Source organism: Panthera leo, chromosome A2 (genome assembly GCF_018350215.1).
Source record: "Panthera leo isolate Ple1 chromosome A2, P.leo_Ple1_pat1.1, whole genome shotgun sequence".
Lineage (NCBI taxonomy): Eukaryota > Metazoa > Chordata > Mammalia > Carnivora > Felidae > Panthera > Panthera leo.
The window spans coordinates 2,775,501-2,797,105 of NC_056680.1; the positions used below are offsets into that span (position 1 = coordinate 2,775,501).

Below are 21,605 nucleotides of genomic sequence, written 5' to 3' on the forward strand. Positions count from 1 at the left end.
TAAGCGTCCGACTTCAGCCAGGTCAGATCTCACGGTCCGTGAGTTCGAGCCCCGCGTCAGGCTCTGGGCTGATGGCTCGGAGCCTGGAGCCTGTTTCCGATTCTGTGTCTCCCTCTCTCTCTGTCCCTCCCCCGTTCATGCTCTGTCTCTCTCTGTCCCAAAAATAAACGTTGAAAAAAAAAATTTAAAAAAAAAAAAAAACAATTTTTTTTAAACGTTTATTTATTTTTGAGGCACAGAGTGCTACGAGGGGAGGGGCACAGATGGGGACACAGAATCTGAAGGAGGCTCCTGGCTCCAAGCTATCAGCACAGAGCCGGACGCGGGGCTCGAACCCACGGACTGCGAGCTCATGACCTGAGCCGAAGTGGGACGCTCAACTGACCGAGCCAACCAGGCGCCCCATTCCTGTTATTTTAAATCTTACCAAGGTTTCCTTCCGCTCTCGTTCAAAGTCAGTCCTCACGTTCTCCAGCAGACCACCGGCACGCACAGAGGCAAACAGAACGAGGGCTGATGCTTATTACCCGATTTATTAGAGAGATCTCTCCAACGTAAAAAGGAGGAGGGGTGGCGGGGATGGGGAGCGGGGGCCCAGGGCTGCATATGTTATTTGGGGCCAGCAGCGGCTGCACAGTTACAGAGGTGCCCACGGCTCTGAGTTTGAGCGAGACGGCATTCCGTGCCCGATGAGGCCGCGCTCCAGATTGCCACACACCAGACCATAGGGGCTGAGCACACGGAACCCCCTGAGAGAATTAAGACACACGAGGTTTGCAGTTTCGTTGTTTTGAAATCAGTTCGACCATAAAAACGAGATGGGGGCGGGGCAGGCGATGCAACGGAGCCACCAGAGAAAAGGCGGTGGAGGGCGTTGACCCGCAGTGCGGACCCGGGGGCGGCAGCGACAGTACCATGGCAAGGGACCCCAACCGGAAGGGGAGTATTGCACTGAGCCAAGTGGTGGAGGGAGGGGGCGAGGCTGGACAGAGGCCAGCGAGGGCTCTCAGGAAGTTGCACCTAGACGGTCTCAGGAAATGCCTTTCTTTTGCACAGACTGCCAGCCAGCACTCAGGCTCCCAGCTCTCAGGGACCGCAGCCATCAGAGATGAGCCAGGAGGGGAGACAGGGTGTCGCCACGAAGGAATTTAGATTCCTGTGCTGGGGGTGGGGGGGGGGGGTGGGTGACAGCTGGCTGGGTCCAGAGCCTTCCTCTGGGTGGGGGTGGGAGCTGGGAAAGGCCATGAATTTGCTACACATTATAAATAAAGTCTTGCCTTCCGGCCCCCTGCCTGGAAAATAAGCAAACCCCTCCCATCGGCACAGTCTGCAGGCCACGCTAGCATCCACGTGACAGTTCTCTGAAAAGGGACAAAGGATGCAACCAGCACAAAACAGGTCTCCAAGGGGGTCTTAGTGACCTGCACAAAAATAGAAATGTTATGATATCCAGGAGGCTTGCAAAGTTCTCTTGTATCAGCATCCCAGCAACGCCTTTGTCCCGTGATTCGGGAAAGCCCAAGGGGGCCAGCGGGCTCCCCCGCTCCCTCCTGAAGCTCCAGGTGGCTGACGAGCCCTGGACGCGGGGCGCGCTGCTCCGGGACTGTGCCTGCTGCTCTGGTCATCCCTGCAGAAGTCACATCCGTGCCCGGGCACGGGCTCTGACACCGGCTTCCGGGTGACACAGTGGTCCTTGTCAGTCATCAAGGTCTGAGATGCACCTTCGGACCTCTGTCTGCTCCGCCGTCATCCCCTTGATGGGAAGGGGCAGGGAGGGACCGGCGACTTGTGGCATGCGGCCAGGGCACCCGCAGACAGATGCTGGTCTGAGATCCAGGTGAGGATGCTGCCCAGGGTCTGGACAAAGGCTCCTTGGGCAAGAGGGAGAGGACATAGTTTTGCTTCTCATCTGGGACACCCACGGGCTTGTTCTGACGGGTCGTCTGAGGGCTGTCTTCCCCGGGCTGCATGCTGGCACGTCCCGGGAGCCCCTGTGCCAGCAGCTAGGGGACGGCCCCCGGCATGCAACCTGGTTCTCCAGCGAGGAGTGGACAGCAGCCAGGCCAGCAGGCTCCCTCCAGGTGCACGAAGCGAGCCGGGTGAGGGGACACGAGGGCAGACGAGGGGTCCACACAGGGAACGGCAAACTATGCAGCCCCCAAGGGACTCGGAAAATCAAAGTCCTGGATCAGCAGGTTCTCCACCAGGGAGGCCAGGGCTGGGAGAAATTCTTCCAGGTGAGGCTTCTGCTCCAAGCCAGCTCCCAGCTCTCCCAAGCGAGCGAGCCAGCCAGTGGGGGGCAGAGTGGGCAGGGGGAAGCCACCCCCACTGTGTCACCTTTCAAGAGGTGGGAGTGCATTTGCGTGGGGGCAGGACAGACCCTGCGATGCTGTCGGCTCCCACCGTCCCCTCTGGACACGATGGGGTCTCTGAGCCCGGAAGGGGCTGCCCCTGCTGAAGATGACAAACTAGAAAATTTTTGTTTTTCATGAAGAATTTCTTCTCTTATCATTTAACTCACAGATGCATCGCTGTCTTAAATTTTTTTTTTTTTTTTTTTTTTTTTTTTTTAATTTTTTTTTTCAACGTTTTTTTTTTATTTATTTTTGGGGCAGAGAGAGACAGAGCATGAACGGGGGAGGGGCAGAGAGAGAGGGAGACACAGAATCGGAAACAGGCTCCAGGCTCTGAGCTGTCAGCACAGAGCCCGACGCGGGGCTCGAACTCACGGACCGTGAGATCGTGACCTGGCTGAAGTCGGACGCTTAACCGACTGCGCCACCCAGGCGCCCCACATCGCTGTCTTAAAACAAACAAACAAACAAACAAACAAACACCCATCCCAGTCCTGGGGGGCCTGGAACTGGACAGCTAGGCAGCCTGACCATGGGGGGGACCCCTGTGCCGGGACGTGATCTCCGGAAGTCCCACGGCCTGGGGCCCAACGTCGCCCTTCGCTTGGGCCCCTCTTCTGGACAGCGAGCAGGCCGTGTGGGGACCACAGGGAAGTCCACTGTCCTGAGCTCTGGCGAGAGGGGCGGCCGCCGGCCATTCCTACTCACAGGTCAGCTGGCAGGCAGGTGGTGGGAAACAGATGCAGAGATTACAGGCATCAGCGGGGTGGAGAGCCCCCGCCCCCCAGACCACCAGTCGGCCACCCCCAAGGACGGATGTCACGTGCCTGGCCACAACACCTAGCCAGGGGGGCCTGTGGTCCCAGGCACCGGCGGGGACTCCGTGGTCCTTCCCTCCTCGGCGCCCCGGCCAAGCGGAGAGGCGGAGCCTCAGAGTGTGGGTTTCAGCCTGGGTGACCGGCCCCCCCCTCAGAGGGCGCCAGGTCCCCGAAGCCAACTGGCCTCGTTCCCTCGGCGACACACATTCAAGCACAGCAAAGAACCACAAGGTGCAGTGGGGTGGTTTCTCTTCTTTTCCCATCACGTCCTTTTTTTTTTTTTTTTTTCCTTTTTTATCTTTTTCTAAAAAAGCACACGTGTGCTGCCGTCTTTGTGCAAAGAGTAAGGACCCAAAATAAATACATGATCGGACACTCAGGGAGGTTCACAGTCTCACAGGCGTAGGTAGTAGACGGGAGCTGGGGGCCGCGGCCGTCGTGGAGCGAGGTCCGGCGGGCGGGCGGGCGGCGCCTCCGGGAAGCAGCCAGGGCGGCAGCGAGCGCTCGGCTCTGGGTCGGTGACTGCATAGAAATTACTGCGAAAGGCAAGGGCGCGGGTGAGGACCCCCACCCCCACCCCCGCCCTGCCGCGAGGGCCCGAGACACCGGCCCCCTCCCGCCCCGGGCCTCCGTTTCCCCGTCTGTCCCGGGGCCCGAGAGGCCCCGGGCGTGGCGGGCCGGGGCGCACTTACTGTGTCGCTCTCGCCGTCGGAGGCTGGGTGGACCTGCGCGCTATAGTGCAGCGGGGAGTACACCCAGCTCCTCTCGTCGGCGGGCTGCAGGGCGGGCGGGCGCACGTGCAGGAAGGGCGCGCAGAAGAGCAGGGTGCGAGGAGGCGCGAGAGAGGCAGGCGGGAGGAAGGAAGAAACAGAAATAAAGGAGGCGGACCCCAACGCGGACGACGAGTAGGCGGCTCAGCCCCCGCTGTCCTCTCCCCGACAGGCCCCAGCCCCACCTGGACGGCCCCCTCGGGCCGGCGGGGCCGAGCGGCGGCAGTGCGGGGTGGGCGGCAGGGCGCGGCGCGGTGCACGGGTGGGGGGTGCAGGCAGGGCCCGGAGCAGCGGAGGGGAAGGGAGGGGCGTGGGGCGTGGCCTGTTTGCTGTCCCCTCCCCTCCTGCTCGGCCCTCCCCCCGCCCCCTCCCGCCCCCTCGTCTCCGTCCTAGCCCCGGGGGCAGCGCTCCAGCGCTCCGGCCTCAGTCCTGCCTGCCGCGCGGCCCCAGTGGCCGCCAGCTGGGGCAGGGCCCTGGGGACCCTCCGCTTGGGGTCCCGGTGATGTGGGCAGTCGGGGGCACAGGGTGGAGGCTGTTTCCTCATGCCCCAAACGCACAGATAGCCGGGTGACACCCAGGCACGGGCCACCCAGACAGCAAGCAACACAGGCCCAGCCAGGGGGTGGGCTCTTCCGGCTGTGACGGGGAAGGGGGTCGCCATTCTGGGTCGGACTGGCGGGGAGGGCACGTGTGCCTTCAGCACCCACCCACACGTGTCCCTCCTGGGTCTGCTCCCACCACAAGAATCCTCCCCACCCCCAGCTCCCTTCTCCTTTTTCTTTCTCTTCTCTCCTGCCCCCCCCCCCCCCCCCCATTCTTCAGTGCCTGTAGACCTACCCCCTTGCCCCGCCTCTGCTGGGAGCAGTGGGCCTGAGCACGCACCTGCCCTGGCCACGCCCCCCTGGGCGTCCACGGCCCCCAAACCCACCCGGGCCACAACCCAAAACGCCCCCAGACCTGCCCCTCCTACGTCCGACCCCGACCACCAGCCTCGCCTCTACAAGGGGTGGCTTCTTCATGGCCTCGTGAAGGACAAGCACCAGCGTGCGGCCTCTATGCTCTCTGGGTGAGCCCGCCCCACCTTGGGGCCCCCACCTCTGCCCACCCCACCCTGCCCCTCCTCCAAGCTCTTGCCGCGGGACCTGCCCCCACAGGCCAGACCCCCCCCCCCACCCGCGCGAGGCACGGCCGCCTCGGGGCGCCTCTGCCAGCTCATTCTTGCCCCTGGCCCAGGGACACGCCCCCTGAGGGCTGTCCGCTGGCGGATGGACTCGTGCAGGGGCACACAGGCCCTGCGGCTGCTTACTGGTCACAGCACAACAAAAGCCGCTGCCTGCCTGGGAGTCCCCGCGCGGGTTGGGGGGGGGGGGGGGAGCCGCCGCAGATAGACGACGTCAGGGTAGCTGCCCCTGTAGGGCAAGAACGTGGGACAAGAGGGTCTGTGCCTGCACTCTGCAAAGAGCCTGCCCAGGGAAGCGATGGTGGGCAGCAGGACGCAGAACCCCATGGTGACCCCACTAAAGTGGGGCCAAGGACACACGGTCCCCGGTTCTGCAGGCCCTCGGGCCTGACCCACCCATCTAGCCCTCACGCTCTTCCCTCTCCTCCCAGGTGCCCCCCACTGGCTTCAGCTGTGCCCCCCATGGAGCCCGGCCTTCCCTCTCCCACCTCCCCACACCCCGGTGATTCTAGGTCAGGGTCAACCCCTCTCCAGGCAGCCTTTGCAAAGCACTCCCCTGGGGGCCCTCGGGGCCTCCTCTTAGATCATCCTAGGGGTGTTGCATCCCTGACTCACGAGGACACAGCACGGCAGGAAGGCCTGGGGAAGCGGTTTCCACCTCTCGGGTTAGCTCAGTGCCGGTGACCAGGGATGCTCACAGGCATTTGGGGCTGGGGGGTGTGAGCCTCTGAGGGGCCTAGTCTTGAGAACAGAAACTTACTTCAGATACTCAACCTGTTCTGCCTGCTTGGAGCGCTGTGTGGCTCCGGGCAGGTTACCTGGCCTCTCTGGGCCCTCATTTATTGCTCATGATGCCAATTATCAGGCCACTGCTGCATGAGGTGCACATAGCGTCCCAAGCCCATTACGTAGAGGAGTGTCTCCCAGACACAGGGGCTGCCTGGGAGCCTGGATCCAGATTTCATGTAAACCGTGGGCCCTCGTGGGCTTCCTGGGGAGCCGAGACCTTGGTCCCTCCACTGTGAAATGAGTATGGAAAGACCACCTCCTCTCTCCTGCGGCTAAGAGCCTGGCTTTGCGGTCCCTTTGCTGACCCATGTGACCACCTGCTTCCACAGGGCAGACGCCCCTTGGGGAGCCATCGGCAGCGAGGTCTGACTATGGGACAATGTCCTCTGACCTGTGCCTGACTTGGGCGGGCTGGGGAGAGGGGCAGAGGCCGCCAGGGGCTGGGGTCAGATGCAGACCCCGCCGCCACGGCCAAGTCCCCTTATCCCCGGCCGTGTGTGCCTACAGGCCCAGTGGTGACATCACCAGGGGACACGTGGCTGGTCTCGGTCAAGGTGCTTACTTCCCCAAGTCCCTTCTCAGAGGCCATGGGACAGCCGGGACCTGTGGCTCTCTGCTGCCCAGGGTGGTGGGTCGGGGGCTGGGCTCCCTGGAGGCCTGCTGTGGTCACTTACAGTCCCTGAGGAGCTCAGCGTCACGGCCCGCAGTCGGCGATGCCGGGGAGAGTAAATCCAGTACCTCCCATCGGTGAACTGGGCGGGCCGGGCGAGCGGGGGGGAAGAAGCAAACAGAGGACAGGATGAGGCAACGGAATCCGGCGGGGAGGTTAGGTGGGGAGGGCGCGGGGCAGGGGCAGGTAAGCAGATGGCCAAGCGGGAGGTGAGTCTGGGGGTGGCGGGGTCCCGCTCTGGCCCGCTACCTCCTCCGCTGCCTGCAGGGCCTGGCCGCCCGCTCAGGTGACAGGACCCAGACGCGCACATCGAACACGGCCCCGGGGCCGCCTCGCACACTGATCCGCACAATGGGACACAAACCAAGCCCCCCGGGACGGGGAGAGGACGGCGGGGGTGGGGACGCACACACAGTGCACCTGTTACGACTCCAGGCCAGACAGAGGCCCCAAGACAGACAGCAGTGTGGTGTTAGCTAGGAGACAGCGGTGCGGCAGGACCCGGGGGCAGAGACGAGATCATAGGTCCGGGAGGGAGACAGGCAGGCCCCTCCACTGCACGAGGCCACCTGGCCACCTGGCACCCGTCTCACCCAGGCTCCCGGCCCAGCTAACCTGTCTACCTGTGGGAGATGCAGGGCGGGAGGCGACCCCCAGCTCTGGAAGAGAGGTCCCGGGTCCCCGGGTCCCCGGGGCAAGGCCCCTTCCTGCTGCGACAGACCCCACCTCCTCCAGGAGCAGCCGTGAGTCCTCGGCCACGAGGTTGGCAGCATGAAGCACACCTGTCCCACCTGCCCCTCGCCACAGTCCCCTTACCTCCCCGAGAACAGAACCCACCTGGCCGTACCCCCCACCCCCGTCCCAGCAGGAGAAGGGCCACGCAGCCTGCAGCCCTTAGCAGCCAGCCCCGGGGCTGCCCGGGACCTACGGGGCCCTGTGGGGCTCGGACCTCGAGGACAGGGCAGTTCCCCTGACGTGGGGTGGCCTGGCCTGGAGGGCGCGGGGCAGGGCGTTCCCACAGCACGTGAGCGTGTGGGTGTAAATGTGTGCGAAGGCACACTGGGTGTGTGAGAGTGTGCGGAGGGGCGCGTTGACCCGTGAGTGCGCGTCTGTGTCCACAGGAGTGCCTTGTGAGCGTGTGAGCGCGTCTGGTCGAGGGCCTGGCGACGTCGGGAGCTGCAGGGGACTTACAAAGTAGATGTCAGTGGCAGGCGTGTCCTCCTCATCCGAGGCCTGGCTGGCGGGCTCCGAGGCCTGGCTGGCCGTTTCTGCTTCGGCAGCAGCAGAGGCGCAGGCTGGGGAAGCCTCCACCCTGGGGACACAGGGACACGGGAGTCCTGGGGGCAGGGCTCTGGACGGCAGCCACCTGCCCCAGCCCCCGCCGCAGGGTCCTGCCTGCCTCCTCCCCTCTCATCAGCGGGGCAGCACAGACGCGAAAGACTCAGGAGGCCAAATAAAACAAAACCTCCCCATCACTGCTGAGGCCCAGGAGATAATCGGCCCTCCCGCGAACGGGTGAGCACACACCAGTGGGCGGGCAGGTCCCGGCGTCACCGTCACTCCCCGTGCGACCCTGAGGGTCCTTTCCCGTCCGAGCCTCAGTTTCCCCATCTGTGGAGGAGGGACGCCGGGCACCCACCATGGTGGGTCAGAACCTCTTTCTCCTCTTCACCGAGCACTTCCTCTGCGCCAGGCCCTTTCAGGAACCTTGCCTGAATTCACCCAGCGAGCCTCCACTGGGGAGGGGACTGCCACCCTCCTGAGTTACAGACAGGAAAGAAACTGAGGCTCCAGATGGAAAGTGAGGCGTGTCCTAAGCCGAGTGACCGGGGATGGATTCCATCTCCTGAGCAGAATGACAGGCTCTGAGATGGGGGAGCACCTCTACCCTTGGAGGGATGGGCTGTTTTGGGGGCAAAGACCGAAAGACGCGTTATGCTGTTAAGAATTCAGTTAAGGGCAAAAAAGCCACGGGTAGCAGAAGCCGCTGTGTGTGCACACACGGGTCTGTGCGTGTGAAATAAATTCTATTTTTTTTTTTTACTGTTTATTTGTTTTTTAAGGTTTATTTGAGAGAGAGAGAAATAGAGAGCGAGAGAGCGCGACATCAAATGTGAGAAGGGGGAGGAGGGGCAGAGAATCCCAGGCAGGCTCCGAGCCATCCGAGCAGAGCCCGATGTGGGGCTTGAGCTCACGAACCAAGAGATCACGGCTTGAGCTGAGATCAAGAGCCAGCTGCTCAACCGACTGAGCCGCCCCGGCGCCCCTCAAAATAAACCCTGGATGGCAAAGTGCAGCCTGGGAATGTGTGTCTGTGAGAGTGAAGTGAGGTCTCTCGAAACGCAATGGAAATTTTAAAAAGCACATAAAGCAGAAATCGTGGCAAAAGCAAGAAAAATTTGATCAAGATGCCAATTATAGGACCGAGCACACCAAAGAGGAGAAACCAGGATGTGACACAACTGAGTGCCATCGATCGATACATCAGACAGAGCGGCCCCAGAACTTTCCATCCCTTCACAGAGAACACACGTTGTTCACACACGTCCGCTGACCTTAAACAATGAATCCTGTGGGGCACCTGGCTGGCTCAGTGGGTTGAGCATCCGACTTCGGCTCAGGTCATGATCTCACAGTTCGTGAGTTCCAACCCCACATCGGAGTCTCTGCTCTCAGCGCAGAGCCCATCTCGGATCCTCTGTCCCCCTCTCTCTCTGCCCTTCCCCCGCTTGCATTGTCTCTCCCTCTCCCTCAAAATAAACATTTAAAAAACGAAATCTGTATTGGAGCAGACAGGCTAAATGTTTTTAAAATCTACGTGGATTTTCTAGTCTGCTTCCTTCAACTTAAAGCTAAGATTAAGTACTGAAAATGTAAACAAAACAGTCTTCAAATACTCCAAAGTTGGGAGACACTCCTAAATAAACCTTGCAGCAGGGTCTCCATGGACGTGGGGGCAGATGGTTCTCTGGGGGCGTGCGGGGCAGGGCACGATTCTGGCCACAGGTGTCCCCAGACACCAGCCCCATGTCCTCTGGGGGCCAAGAGCCACTGCCTCGGGTCAGAGAGGACGTGAGAAGCGAAATGACACGCTTCGGCAGGCCAGTATAGAAGAGCCGCTTCTCGCTGAGCCCACGGACGGCGGCATCAGCGCCGGGTGGCCCACGCGCGGCCGGGAGCGCCTCCTTGTCAGAGACACACGGGAGCCTGAACCCCCGTCTGCGCCGGAGGAGCAGGAACGCGCACGGAAACAAACCAGGAGTCCCTGAATCGGGCACACGACACGATGGGGGAAGCGGGCTGAGCCCAGAAGGCTCCCTGGGGAGCCGGGGCCCCACTCCTGCCAGCTCGGGGCTCCAGGCTGGGGACCCCAGGGGCTGAGAAAGAATCCCAGGACTGGCGCACAGCCGGCGGCTCTGCCGGAGACCCGAGGCCCCGGAGGAGCCCCTGCGCGGATCGCCCACTTCCCGCTGCCCGCGCCGCCCCCTCCAGGGCCCCATCGCCGGCCCCAGAACGCGGACTCCATTACCCAGCCTGCCTCGGGGGCCAGCTGGCCACGTGGCCACGCTCAGCCAATGGGATCAGAGCAGAAGCCGAGAACAGAGTCGGGCAACGGGACGGCGGTACGCCCGCTGGCTGGTGACTCACCCCGCGTCTTCCTCCTTGGGGACCACGATCTCCACGCTGCACGCGGACTCCACCTGCACCGTGACCTGCTGCAGGTCCTCCTCCACGTGTGTCTCCTCTTGGGACCTGGAGGCAGTGGGAAGCTGCACCTCACGCTCGCTCTCTCACCGGAACTCTGCCCCCCGGGGGTGGGGTGGGGACGGGGGTGCACCAGGCAAGCTCCAGGCCGGTGGATCTCCAGTCCTGGTGGGAAGCTGGGAGCCTCCGTGGGGTGCTCCCTCTGGGTGCCACCTGACCAGCGCCCTGAGCTGGCCCAGCTCACCCCTGAGGTCTGCAAGGGGGCAGGGACTGACCGTGACCCCAGTACCAGCAGGGGAATAATGTGTGAATGGTGGCCTGGATCCTGCCCACCCTCCCGGGGGTAGCTGGGCCCTGGCCTGGAGGTGGGGTGGTGCTGGGGGGGTGTTCAACGATCCAGGCCCTTGATGTAGACGCGTCAGAACATTCCGGCAGCCAGGAATGGGACAATGTCTCCGCAGAGCAACACCAGAGAGCAAAAAGGTTGTGGAGGCTGGAGGGGCAGCTGGACAGAGGGAAACGCTTTCCACCGAAAGTGCTTTATGCCATAACTTTCTTTCCAACTGGCAGGAATATTTAACCCCCAAACTAAGGAAGGCAAGCCCTACAGGTCACGTTTTAAGATTCAGCAAGAGAAACCACCCTAGTGCTGGGGGGGGGGGGGGGGGGGGGGGGGGGGCAGGCGAAGCCCTGTGAGGTGGAAGAGAAGCAGCGGGGGGCTTCGCGTGCTCACAGCCGGCCTTGACCTGTAAGTGTGCACAGCAAGGGGCCTGCGGTGGCACAGGCCTCTGCTTGTGTCAAGACAAAGGCAGAAACAGGCCGTGTGTACGTTTTCTCATAAGTTCATAATGTAGTTCCAGAAAGAGACAAAAAAACAAAAGACCCGTCCAGGGGTTGCCCCCATGGAAGGGAACGGGCATGGGGCAGGGGGGGGGGGCATTCACTACATTCTCTTTTGTACCCCTTCGAAGAAAAACTAATAAAATTAAAAGATCAACAGGCAGGTGCAGGGAAGGGAGTGGGAGGGTGGAAAGAATTACAAAGTGACTCAAGATTCTGTGCCGTTCTAGGCCCTAACTTAAATCCGCGCCCAGGCAAGTGGTCAGGGAGGCGGGGCTCTGGGCGGGAAGGCAGACAGGGTGCGAGGGGGAGGGGAGGAGAGAGGAAAGGCCTTGCGGGGAGACCGTGGGGCCAGGTGGGGAGAAGCTGGGGTCTCGTCTCACCGGCCATCCTGTCCGGAAGACTGTGTGCGCCGCCTGCAGAGAGACGCAAGCAGGTGGAACCGGTGGCGGTGGCGGAGGCCGCCCGCCCCACCCGGTACGGGATGTGGCCACGCCCCCGCCTCGCGGAGGGAGACGCCCCCGGCCCCTCACCGGTACCGTGGCTGCTCTGAGGTCTCCGAGGGAGATCGCTCTGGGATGGAGAGGGACGTGGAAGACAGGGTTGTGGCGATGGAGGCGGTGGTGGCCTCCTCAAAAGATGGCGGCGTGCAGGGCAGGAGGTCGGGCCGGCCTGTGGGGAGGAGGCTGTGGGCACCTGCAGGAGCCGGGCCCCCAGGGCAAACCTTCCGGGCCTCTGGCTCCACCTGTGGCTCGGCTCACCTTCTGCACCCATGCCCCACCCCCACCTGCCACCCAACACCACGTCCTGCTGGCCAGCTTTAAGAGGGCAAATGCACTCCAATTTACCCCTGGCACAACAGCTTCCGGCAGCCCACCCGTCCTGGGGGCCCACAGGTCCTGCTCCACCTGCCCACCTCCTCGCTCACTCTGCTGCGACCACACAGGCCTCTCACTGTTCCTCCAACGCGCCAGGCCTACTACTGCCCCGGGGCCTTTGCACATGCAGTCTCTCCCTTGATGCTATTCCCCCAGACCCTCCCTGTCTGGCATCTTTAACCTGGAAACTGGGAGGGACCTTCCAAAACACCATGCCCAACCCCATCAAGTGCTTCATCCCTCTGGGTGTCTGCACGCCTGGTGATGGGGTGGGTCACCTCTCCCTCCGCAGCACTCCCCAGAGGGCTGTAGATCTCAGACTGGGATGGGGGCGGGGTGACTGTGACCCAGGCCCTTCCCATCCAAGTACCAGCTTCAGGGAACCTCTCCTCACACTGGGGTGCTCCCTGCGTCCCCTCCCCTCTCGGCCCCCCAGGGACGTCGTCTTTCCCCAGCAGCCCCCTGATCTCTCCTGTCACCGAGGCGCCCGCTCCCCAGCCTGCCCGGTCACCTTCGTCCTCCAGCGTGGGGTAGCTGCGGGCCCCCCGAAGGTCATACTGGGCATCTTCCCGCTCGCTGGGGATCTGGCTGGCCGAGAAGGCGGCCGTGGGCCCCAGGGGCTTGACAGCCAATGACGCACCACGGCCCTTCTTGGACGGGGAGGACTTCAGGGCTGTGGAGAGAGGCGCACTGGCGCTCAGGGGCTGCCTGGGAGCCCCCGACAACCCTGAGGCAGGGGCCCCCAGCCCCCATCCCTCCTTTGCGTGGAAGCCTGCTCGCCACCCCCTCGAGGCCCGCTGCCTGCACACACGGCCCCCGCTGCCCGGCCTCCGGCTCGGCCCTCAAGCCTGGGCAACGAGCCGCTGTCTTTGTGGAGAAAACCCTGCCCTGCTTTCTACCCGGCTCTGCCTCGGGAGGCACCAGGAGGCCCCCTTGTCGCAGCCCGCCCTGGCTGTGGCCTCCACTTTCAGATAGGAAACAGAAGGCCTTGGGGCGTGCAGGGCTCAGCACCAAGGGCCTGGTCTAACCCGGGACGAGTGGCCTGTGGAATGCGGCCCAGCCCTTCCGGGCCCCAGCATCCTCGCCTGTAACAACAGGGTCGGACAAGGTGGGTGAGCCCCGCAACACCCTCGGCACCGGGCCCAGCCCACCGGCCCCCGTCACGGTGTCCTCCCCGTCCCTGCTGCGAGCTCTGGCCCCGGGACGGCCGGCACAAACCCCAGCACACAGTACGTGCTCAATTCGCCTTGTGAACAGCCCTCCGGTACCTGGAGGCTGGTGAGCCCCCGGACCACAGTGAGAATGACGCCCCAGGAGAGGTTCCAAGGTGTGGCACGCGGACGCCGATGAACAGCCCACTCTCGGGAGACAATCCCACTGCCGTCAATTTCAAGCTCCCGGCTAGATGTCATTGAACGTAGTGTTGCGTTGGCTCGACGAGCCGGCTCCAGGGGACCAAGCTGGGTCACGGCCCACACAGGCCTGGCCCAGGCCGGAAGAGCAGGTAGGCACTGGGCACTTACCACCTACTGTGTGCCAGGCCCCAGGCTAGACACTGGGGACACAGAGCGACCAAGGCTGACGAGAACGCTGCCTTCTGGGGACACAGGGAGCGGGGGGCAGATGGCGGACAGACACACGGGGAGAAAGGCCCCTTCTGGGATGTGTGCCGGGATCTGGGACTCGAGGCCCAACAGACACCCAGGGGGCAAGAGCCGCCTCTGTCCTGCGTCCTCCTCGACAATGCCGGGTCCCGGCTGTTGACCGGCCGCCTCCGCGTCCACCAAGGTGGTTTCCTTGGTGACGGCACGAGGCTGCAAGTGGTCCCCCTCAACGTGCACCGGTGCAGGGTCAAGCCCAGCTGCTGCGTGTGTACAGATGGGGAAACTGAGGCACAGAGCGGGGCATCACTTGCTGGAGGTCACCCCGGCAGGAGGCGGTGCAGCCAGGACTCGAGCTCAGACGGTGGGCCCCAGGCCCTGCGCTGGGCCCCGTGAGGGTGGTGCCCTGACTCTCCTGTTCTCTGGACCGAGTCCCTGACCGAGGCCCGAGGATGGCCGAGTAGCGGGAGGTGACCCTGTGGGCTCGCTCGGCTCTTGGCCGCCCTGCCTCCCGTCTCTGCACCCCGGGGGCCCTCCTGCCCAAAGTGCCTGGGAGGCTCACAGGAGTTCTTCCGGAAGACCGTGTTGCTCATGAACTTGAAGAAGCGCTCTGCGTAGAAGCTGGGCCGGTGGACAGAGACGGTGTCCTGGGAAGAGAAATGAGGGCCCGAGGGCAGAAGGGCGTGAGTGCCGTGGTCCCAGCAGGAGCTCCCCGGGTCCCACAGGACAGCCCAGGGCACAGGCGGGCGGCGGGGCAGAGCCGCCCATGTGGGGAGGGGACTGGATCCCCAGCACGGGGCTTCCTGGACGGCCGTGGGGGTCAGGTGACGGTGGCAGAGGGCAGGGTGGGAGGGAGACTCCGCCATCATAAACCCGTCTGTATTTCTAGTCCTTTGAACCATGGGAAGCAACAGCTACTCAAAGAGGTAGACGAATGAACGTCGAAACACGGAAACCAGAGCAATTCTCTGAGAGCGAGTCTCAACAAAGGACGGCTGGACGCCTGTTTTGTAAGTGACGGCTAGTGGCGCACGGCCACGCCTGAGGTGGGGACAGGCGGCCGCTGGTGTCCCTCGGTCCCAGCGCTCGTGTGGGGTGATGCCGGGCTCCCCTCTCGGCTTGTCTCCTTGTCTGCACGACGGGGAGGCTAGAGGCTGCCACTCTCGCCGGATACAACGGCACCCCGCCCCCCATGCCAGGAGCCCCCCCCCCGGGGGTGATGACCACAGGTGCCCCCAGACAGGGCCCGGGTCCTCCTCCTGCTGTAAGGTAACAGAACCCACAGGGGACTCGCGGCCTCCAGGGTGAAAACTACACGTCCCATCCTCGCTGCAGCGAGGCGTGACCGCAGGACCGAGTTCTGAGAGGTGGTGGGGGAGACGAGGCAGTGACAGCCTCCACCCTCTCCTCTGCCTGGAGTGCCCTGTGGGGGGCCAGCCGCGTGGGCCACGCCCAGGAGTGTGCAGCGCCAGGCAGAAGCAGCCGGCCCTGGACTCCACGGGCCACCCCACCTGCCCCAGACTGGTCACGCCTGTACGGCTACGCTGACCACCGTTTGGGCCCCCAAACCCGAGCAGCCTCGGTAGGCCTTGCACTGCTTCTGGCTGCCATGGCTTCGTGACGCCGTGAGAGGGCTCCTGCCACCTGGCCCTTCTTGGTGCACCTTCTGGAAGCTCCCATCTGGACCGTCCAAACACTCTCTGAGGGGTGTTGGGGGCCGGCTGGGTTCTGGATTTTACAGACCGCGCGCACGCAGACAGCCCTTAGCATTTCAGTAAGAATCGGTCTGAAGGGAGCCATGGGAGGACAGGCGTGCATCGAGGCCCCAGCCAGCTCATCAGCCCAACCAGACCGGGGCGCTAGGGCTGCTGTCGCAGCTGCACCCTGTTTGGTCCCCAACAGCTGGCCTGCCCCGTGGGTGTGGCCAGGGCCCGAGCCCCCTCCGTCTTGCGCGTTTCCAGACTGCTCTTTGCCTAGCTGGCCCCTGACTCTCCCGGTCAGGCGGTCTTTGGGAATCCTCCCAGCTCAGCTTGGGCGTCCTCTCCTCCAAGAAGCCCTTCCGTGCCCCTCACAGTGGCTCAGACCCCACTGCCGGACGGCCTACGGCTAGCTGCCTGCCCTCTCCCGTCTTGACCCGGACCCCTTGGCCTGTGACTGCCGGGGCACACGGCCGCCCCCACGGGACACTGGCTCCGGGAAGGGAGGCCCGTGTTTCTCGGCTCTGGAGCACCTGTGCCTGGCCCCGGGAGACCAGCACGTCTGTGGACTGACGCGTGAAGGCACAATGCTCACCCCGTCGTGGACAAGAGCCTTCCAGGTGTGTTCCAGCTTCTTGATGAACCTGCAGAGAAAACGAGTGAACCAAAGTGGTCCTCTAGTGGGGCGGTCCCGTCCCCAGGGGACACTGGGCCATGTCTGGGGACTGGGTGTGCTCCTGGCACCAAGTGGGTGGGAGGGCCCTGGTCCAGAGGAACTGAGACGCCTCAGCCAGAGGCCACCTCCCTCTTCGGTGCCCTCTGTTCCCCTCCCCGCCTGCTGGCGGCTCCTACCGCTGCTACTCTTAGAGAGGAAGTGAAAAGGCCGTGGTGCTTGGCCCTCGGTGGGGGCCATATGGCAGCACCCCCAGAGTACGGCCTTCCTCTCTCATGGCCCAGGCTGAGCCCGGGTCCTCTCTGCTGGAATCAGTGGCCTGCACTGCGGCTCTAACTAGATCCCTCCACACCTGGGCTGGGGAGAACGTTGCCTCCTCCAGGCAGCCTTCCTGGACACCCCCTAGTCTATGGGGTGGGGGAAGGGTCCTCTTCTCAGCACCCACCCCCGCGGGACACCCCTGCCCCAGGATAGGCTTGTGGCTGCCTGACACACGCTGGCCCACCCTCCTTGTCCCCACTCAAGAGCCTCCGCAGAAACCCTGGTCTGACACCTCCAAAGTTTCCCGGGGCGCCTGCGTGGCTCAGCTGGTTAAGCGCCCCACTCTTGACTTCAGCTCAGGTCACGATCTCACGGTTGGTGAGTTCGAGCCCCGAGTTGGGCTCTGTGCCGACAGCCTGGAGCCTGTTTGGGATTTTCTCTCTGCCTCTTCCCTGCTCACTCTATCTCTCAACATTAATAAGTAAACGTTAAAGGTCTCCACTCCTGCTCTGAACCCAGAGAGATGTCCCCATGGAAGACATCTGCCCCTGAGTAGGAAAACAACAGGCTGCGAATACTAGTGTTTGACGGGCAGGAGCCCAGTTTCCTATTTAGGAAAAAAATCACCCAAGCCCACCCAGTGGGCTTCCTGAGGGGGCGGACATGGGAAATGGGGATCGCCACGCCCAGGGTCCCCTCTGTCCTGTCGGGAATGTGCATAATGAACGCATTCCGCTCTCAGGATGGAAAACTAAGACTAAGAAATGCTCGTCTCCAAGACCTCACGCGGGTCAAGGCATGGGTAACGAGGTGGCCCACACCCCAGCTTTTAAACCGCAGGTGAGGCTGGGGTATCTGTTCCTTTGGCTCTGCCGCACTTGAGACCCCACGACATGGGGCCCCGGCCACGAGCATTTACTTCTGCCCATCGTAGGAGCTGTCCCGAGATGCTGTGCTCTGCGGCCACGGGCGCTTCTGTCCTGCGCACTTTAGCCCGGCACCTGGCACGCGGTCGGCGCTCAGCAGACAGGGCTGGACCGGCGGGCGACACCCCACCCACCCCGCATGCCCCACGCCAGCCCCAACCCCGAAGGTGGAGTCACCCAGTCGGGGACCGAATGCCTCCCTCGAGGCCTCAGGGGCCGGCAGCCAATCAGGAGCCTTCCCGGGGCCGAGGAGGCTCTGTCTGCGGGCAGCAAGTGCACCGCTTCCGTGGGCGAGTGAGGGGGGCAGGGGGCACCCACCTGTACGACTGCAGAATGTCAATGATGCCAATATGCAGCAAAAGGCGCTCCCCTCGGCCGTTCACGGCGGGAATCCCGCCCATCCTGGGGAGAGAGGGCGGGAGCGCGGTCAACACCCCACAGGGCCACACCGCTGCGGGCAGGGGCGGGGGGACAGGAGCGCCATCAACACCCCACGGAGCCACACCGCTGGCGGGGGCGGGGTGGGGGGCCCAGAGCCCGGCCTGGGAGAAGCTGAAGGAGCCGGAGCCCACGTGCTCCTGTAGGCGGCAGCTTGGCTGGGGCCGAGCTGCCGTCAGACACACGAGGCTGGAAGCTGGAGGCTGGCGAGGGGTCTGGCCCCCCCACACCCGTGCGCACGCACACGCTCACCCCGGGCGGGGCCCCCAGTGCTTCTGGGTCCCGTCTGGGGAATTAGTCGCTTCACTCAGCCCCAGGCCCACACGTGCCCGGCCCGGCATGGTTAGTGAGGCCACACGACGCAGCGACTGTCCTCAAGTCCCCATGACCCCAGACCCGCCAGGCCCGGGCCCTGCAGGCTCTGCGCACCGCACTCCACGCACTGCCCAGCTCACCTGCGCACCCCGCCATCCCGCCAGGCCTGGCACAGACCCTACAAACGCCAACACAGTGGAGGTCGGGCCAAGCCACCAGACCTCTGCAGGTGTCGCCTCGCCTGGTCAGGGCGTCAGGGCTCCTCCCCCGTCCTCCCCAGCTGTGAGCCCCGTCTCCCTCGCGGACGCTGGGGGGTTATGCCCCCCTCCTCCAGGGCCCCCGTGCTGGTTCCCGGCACGCTCAGTCTCGACACCCTGTCTATAGAAGCTGTTCCCACCGGGGTACCGTCCTCCTCAAGCACTCGACGATGTCTGGAGACGTCTGAGGCCCTCACGACTGGGGTGTCCTGGCATGGGGGGGGGGGTGCCCTGCCACGGGGGGGGGGGGGCAGGGATGCTGCTCCAGCCCTATAGCACTCAGGACGCCCCAGAGAACGACCCGGCCCAGCGTGCACAGTGCCGGGGGCGGGGCGGACACCCCACGAGTCTGTCTCGGGCAGGAGGCACGGCCCTCTCTGAGACTGTGACCTCGGCCTCCACCACAGGGGCCTGTTCTCCCCGGGGCTCTGGGTTCGGCCCCCTGCTGTAGGTGTTGCCTCGTCCCCGGCACTCAACACCCCTACAGCTCTGCTTCAGATGGCGGCGCTTTAACCCACTCTGGGGTCCGGCAGGGGGAGGGGGCATCTGTGTTTCCCGCACGGATGGCCACGGGCCTCAGTCCGCGGACAGACTGAGCCGCAACGCCCCGGTCATCACCCGGCCGGGGGGCTGTGTGTCCACCTGTGACCCTCGCGGGGCCTGGCGGGCAGACTCCGCTGCTCCGATTCAGAAACCGGGAACCAGCCACACGCGGGCTTCTGGACGCGCCTGCTCGTCTCTTGCCCTCGCGGCCAACTTTCCCTGCCCACCTCACACCCGAGGGCCCCACGGCCCCGGGTCACCTACGTGTCGTCCGACTCGATGGCCTCCCCGCGCGCGGCCCCGCCCTGGATGGACTCCATGGCCGTGGAGTAGAGGGCCTTCTGGCCCAGCGGCCGCTTCTCGTCCGCGGTGCTCTGGGCGCCCTCGGCCTGCCGCTCCCGCTCCTGCTGGTCGATGTTGTGCACGCCCAGGAGCAGGCTGTAGTCCATGATCTTGAAGCTCTCCAGCACCTGCCGGGGGTGGGGCCGACAGGTCACGCTCCCGGTGCCCGGCCCCCCACGACCCCAAGCTGCGTCGGGGTCTGCGCCCACTCGGCCCCCACAGCCTCGCAGGGGGCCTGTCCGGACCCCCATGTCACGGATGGCCAGGAGACCAAGGGGTCAGGGGCAAGGGGCCAGGCCACGCGGCAGGCAGTGGGACCCGAGGCGTGGCATCCACACAGGGGCCAGGGCGTTTCCTTCCTCCTGACAGAGTCCAGCCACGCCGCACACAAGGCCCGCTCCTGGCCCCCGGGGCTCGGACACCGGGGCTCAGGGAAGCCCGAGGTCCTGAGAGGTCTGGGGGGTCCTCGGGCAAGGTCGTGCAAAGTTTTCCAAGAGGCCTAGGAGCCAGGGGTGGTGGGCCTGGGGGCCTCGGGTTTCGAGCCTGCTCCCCGAGACTAGATGAGATCTCTAGTCCAGGGGAGCAGGCTCGAAACCCCCCCAGGTCACAGGGGGTGGAGGAGACCACGAGGACAAGAGGGGGCAAGGGGGTCTGTGGGCCCGAGGCTCACGCTGCACTCGCTTCCACCAGCGTCCCCGTTTCACAGACGGGACAACCGAGGCCCAGAGAGGCGAGGGACCCTGAACTGCCCCCCCCTCGCACTCTGCTCTGGGCTCCTCCCCTGCACGGGGGGGGGGGGGGGGGGGGGGGGGAGGGGAGGGGGGCATGGCGGCCTCACCAGGCAGTCCCGTTGCAGCGTCTTGACAAGGGCGGAGAAGGTGTCTGCGTCGAGCAGGAGCCCCTCGGGCATGTCCTGGATGAAGTCCAGGTCCTTGTAGGTGGGAATGCTCTTCTCCTTCTCCTTCTTGCTGGCCCGCCGCTTGTACGTGGAGCCCTTGAGGTCGAACTTGAGGTGCATCTTGACAACGCGCGGCAGGATGTTGTTCATGACCACCACGCGGATGTTCTTGCCGCCCGACTGCACGCAGTACAGCCCGTAAAACTTGGGCAGCAGCGTCCGCGGGTTCTGGTTGAGGTTCTGGGAGGCGGAGGAGGAGGACGGGGCTGGAGGACAGTCGCCACGGCCGCCGTCACCGGCACACTCTGTGCAGGGCCACCTCCAGGAAGCCCTCCCTGACCAGCCCCCCCCCACCTGGGCCAGCCCCGCACTCTGCCCTCCCAGCGATCTGACGTTAGCCAGGTTCCAGCAGATGAGATCTTCCGGGTGTCAGGGGCTGGCTTCCCCCCAGGCCAGACCCAGGTGCCCCACCTCCCCAGCCTGGGGTGACACAGGGTCACGGCTTCCAGGCACAGTCCAGGACAAGGGTTGGCAAACCCTGAATACGGGACCAAGTCCAACTACCCACTCGTTCTCACGTGGCCAGCGGTTAAGCTATGAATGGCTTTATGTTGTTAAAAAAGTCGGGGAGAAAAAAGGAAAGTAGCATTCTGTGACGTGTGAAAACGACATGAACTTGACATTTCAGTGTCAGTAAAGGAAGTTATCCAGGCACGTGGAGCCTGTCCATGGGGCTTCCCTGCGGTGACAGCAGGGCTGAGCTATGGAGGTAGGTGCTGCCTGGGTCACAAAGCCCCAACATTTACCGGACGGTTCTTTACAGGAAGCTTCCCGACCCTTGACCGTGGGGGCCAGGGGCCCCCTGAGCATCGTGCACTACGAATGAGACGCCCCGGGTGGAGAGGGGCCACAATCCGAACAGAGCTGCCCAGAAAGGCCTATCTGCACCCCTGCCAGGTGCCTGGTCACGACCCTTGCCCACTCCTGCTTCCATTCCCACCCAGGGATCTGAGCCGCCCTTTCAGGCTGTGAGTCACACAGGGAATGGGAAGTGTCCCGGCAGCTGGTCCTTTGTGACATGCCAGCTGGTGGTCCACCCTCCCTCCCCCACGCCTGAGTCACCAGCTACCAAGACACAGGCCTCGATTTCTGGGCTCCGTGACTCAGGGGTGTCGGTGGGGAGAAGGGATGGGGAGTGAAGGCTGGGCCCGCCCCCGCCCCCACCCCCACCACCCCCTGGGAAGGCCATGAGGGTTTAGATGGCAAGTCCTGCTTGCCCAGTGTTGAGGCACCACGTGGTGGTGCTGGGTGGGGGGGGGGGGTTGTGAAGGCGAGGCTCAGGAAGACTTCCCATGGCCTGCCCAAAAAGGGTCTCCCGGACCCCATCTGCCCAAGTTCCTTAGCCTCAGAGCCCGTTGCTGCTATTGAACCTGCTCCCAACAGGAAAGGAGCAGGGGGCGGGGCGGGGTTGCAGGGCGGGGCTCCTCACCATGTAGGGGTGGGGACGGGGCGGAGCTGCGGGGAAGGGGGGGCCATCAACATAGGGGGCGGGGGCGGGGTCCCTCACCCTGTAGGAGCCAGGGGCGGGGCTCCTCACCATGTAGGGGGCGGGGTAAAAAGTGGGGCGGGGCTCCTCAGCATGTAGGGGGC

At 64.1% G+C, this 21,605-nt stretch overlaps 1 protein-coding gene across 7 annotated transcripts in view; it reads right to left on the reverse strand.

Moving 5' to 3' along the window:
• Nucleotides 1-2,800: 2,800 nt before the first annotated feature.
• Nucleotides 2,801-21,605, reverse strand: part of PIP5K1C (phosphatidylinositol-4-phosphate 5-kinase type 1 gamma) — a 47,711-nt gene continuing 28,906 nt past the window's right edge. The window contains exons 7-19 of one of the 7 annotated variants that reach the window (XM_042927989.1): nucleotides 19,896-20,195; nucleotides 18,980-19,185; nucleotides 17,481-17,564; nucleotides 15,898-15,946; nucleotides 14,168-14,252; nucleotides 12,516-12,677; nucleotides 11,660-11,798; nucleotides 11,510-11,542; nucleotides 10,230-10,334; nucleotides 7,773-7,893; nucleotides 6,586-6,663; nucleotides 3,865-3,948; nucleotides 2,801-3,708 (exon numbers count right to left, since the gene is read on the reverse strand). In XM_042927989.1, the coding sequence (XP_042783923.1) occupies nucleotides 3,706-3,708; nucleotides 3,865-3,948; nucleotides 6,586-6,663; nucleotides 7,773-7,893; nucleotides 10,230-10,334; nucleotides 11,510-11,542; nucleotides 11,660-11,798; nucleotides 12,516-12,677; nucleotides 14,168-14,252; nucleotides 15,898-15,946; nucleotides 17,481-17,564; nucleotides 18,980-19,185; nucleotides 19,896-20,195 (1,449 nt within the window). In that variant the 3' untranslated portion in view covers nucleotides 2,801-3,705. Of the gene's footprint in view, nucleotides 3,709-3,864; nucleotides 3,949-5,623; nucleotides 6,664-7,772; nucleotides 7,894-10,229; nucleotides 10,335-11,509; nucleotides 11,543-11,659; nucleotides 11,799-12,515; nucleotides 12,678-13,309; nucleotides 13,869-14,167; nucleotides 14,253-15,897; nucleotides 15,947-17,480; nucleotides 17,565-18,979; nucleotides 19,186-19,895; nucleotides 20,196-21,605 lie in introns of those variants that run through there. The other 6 variants (XM_042927984.1, XM_042927986.1, XM_042927983.1 and 3 more) reach the window with 6 other exon arrangements.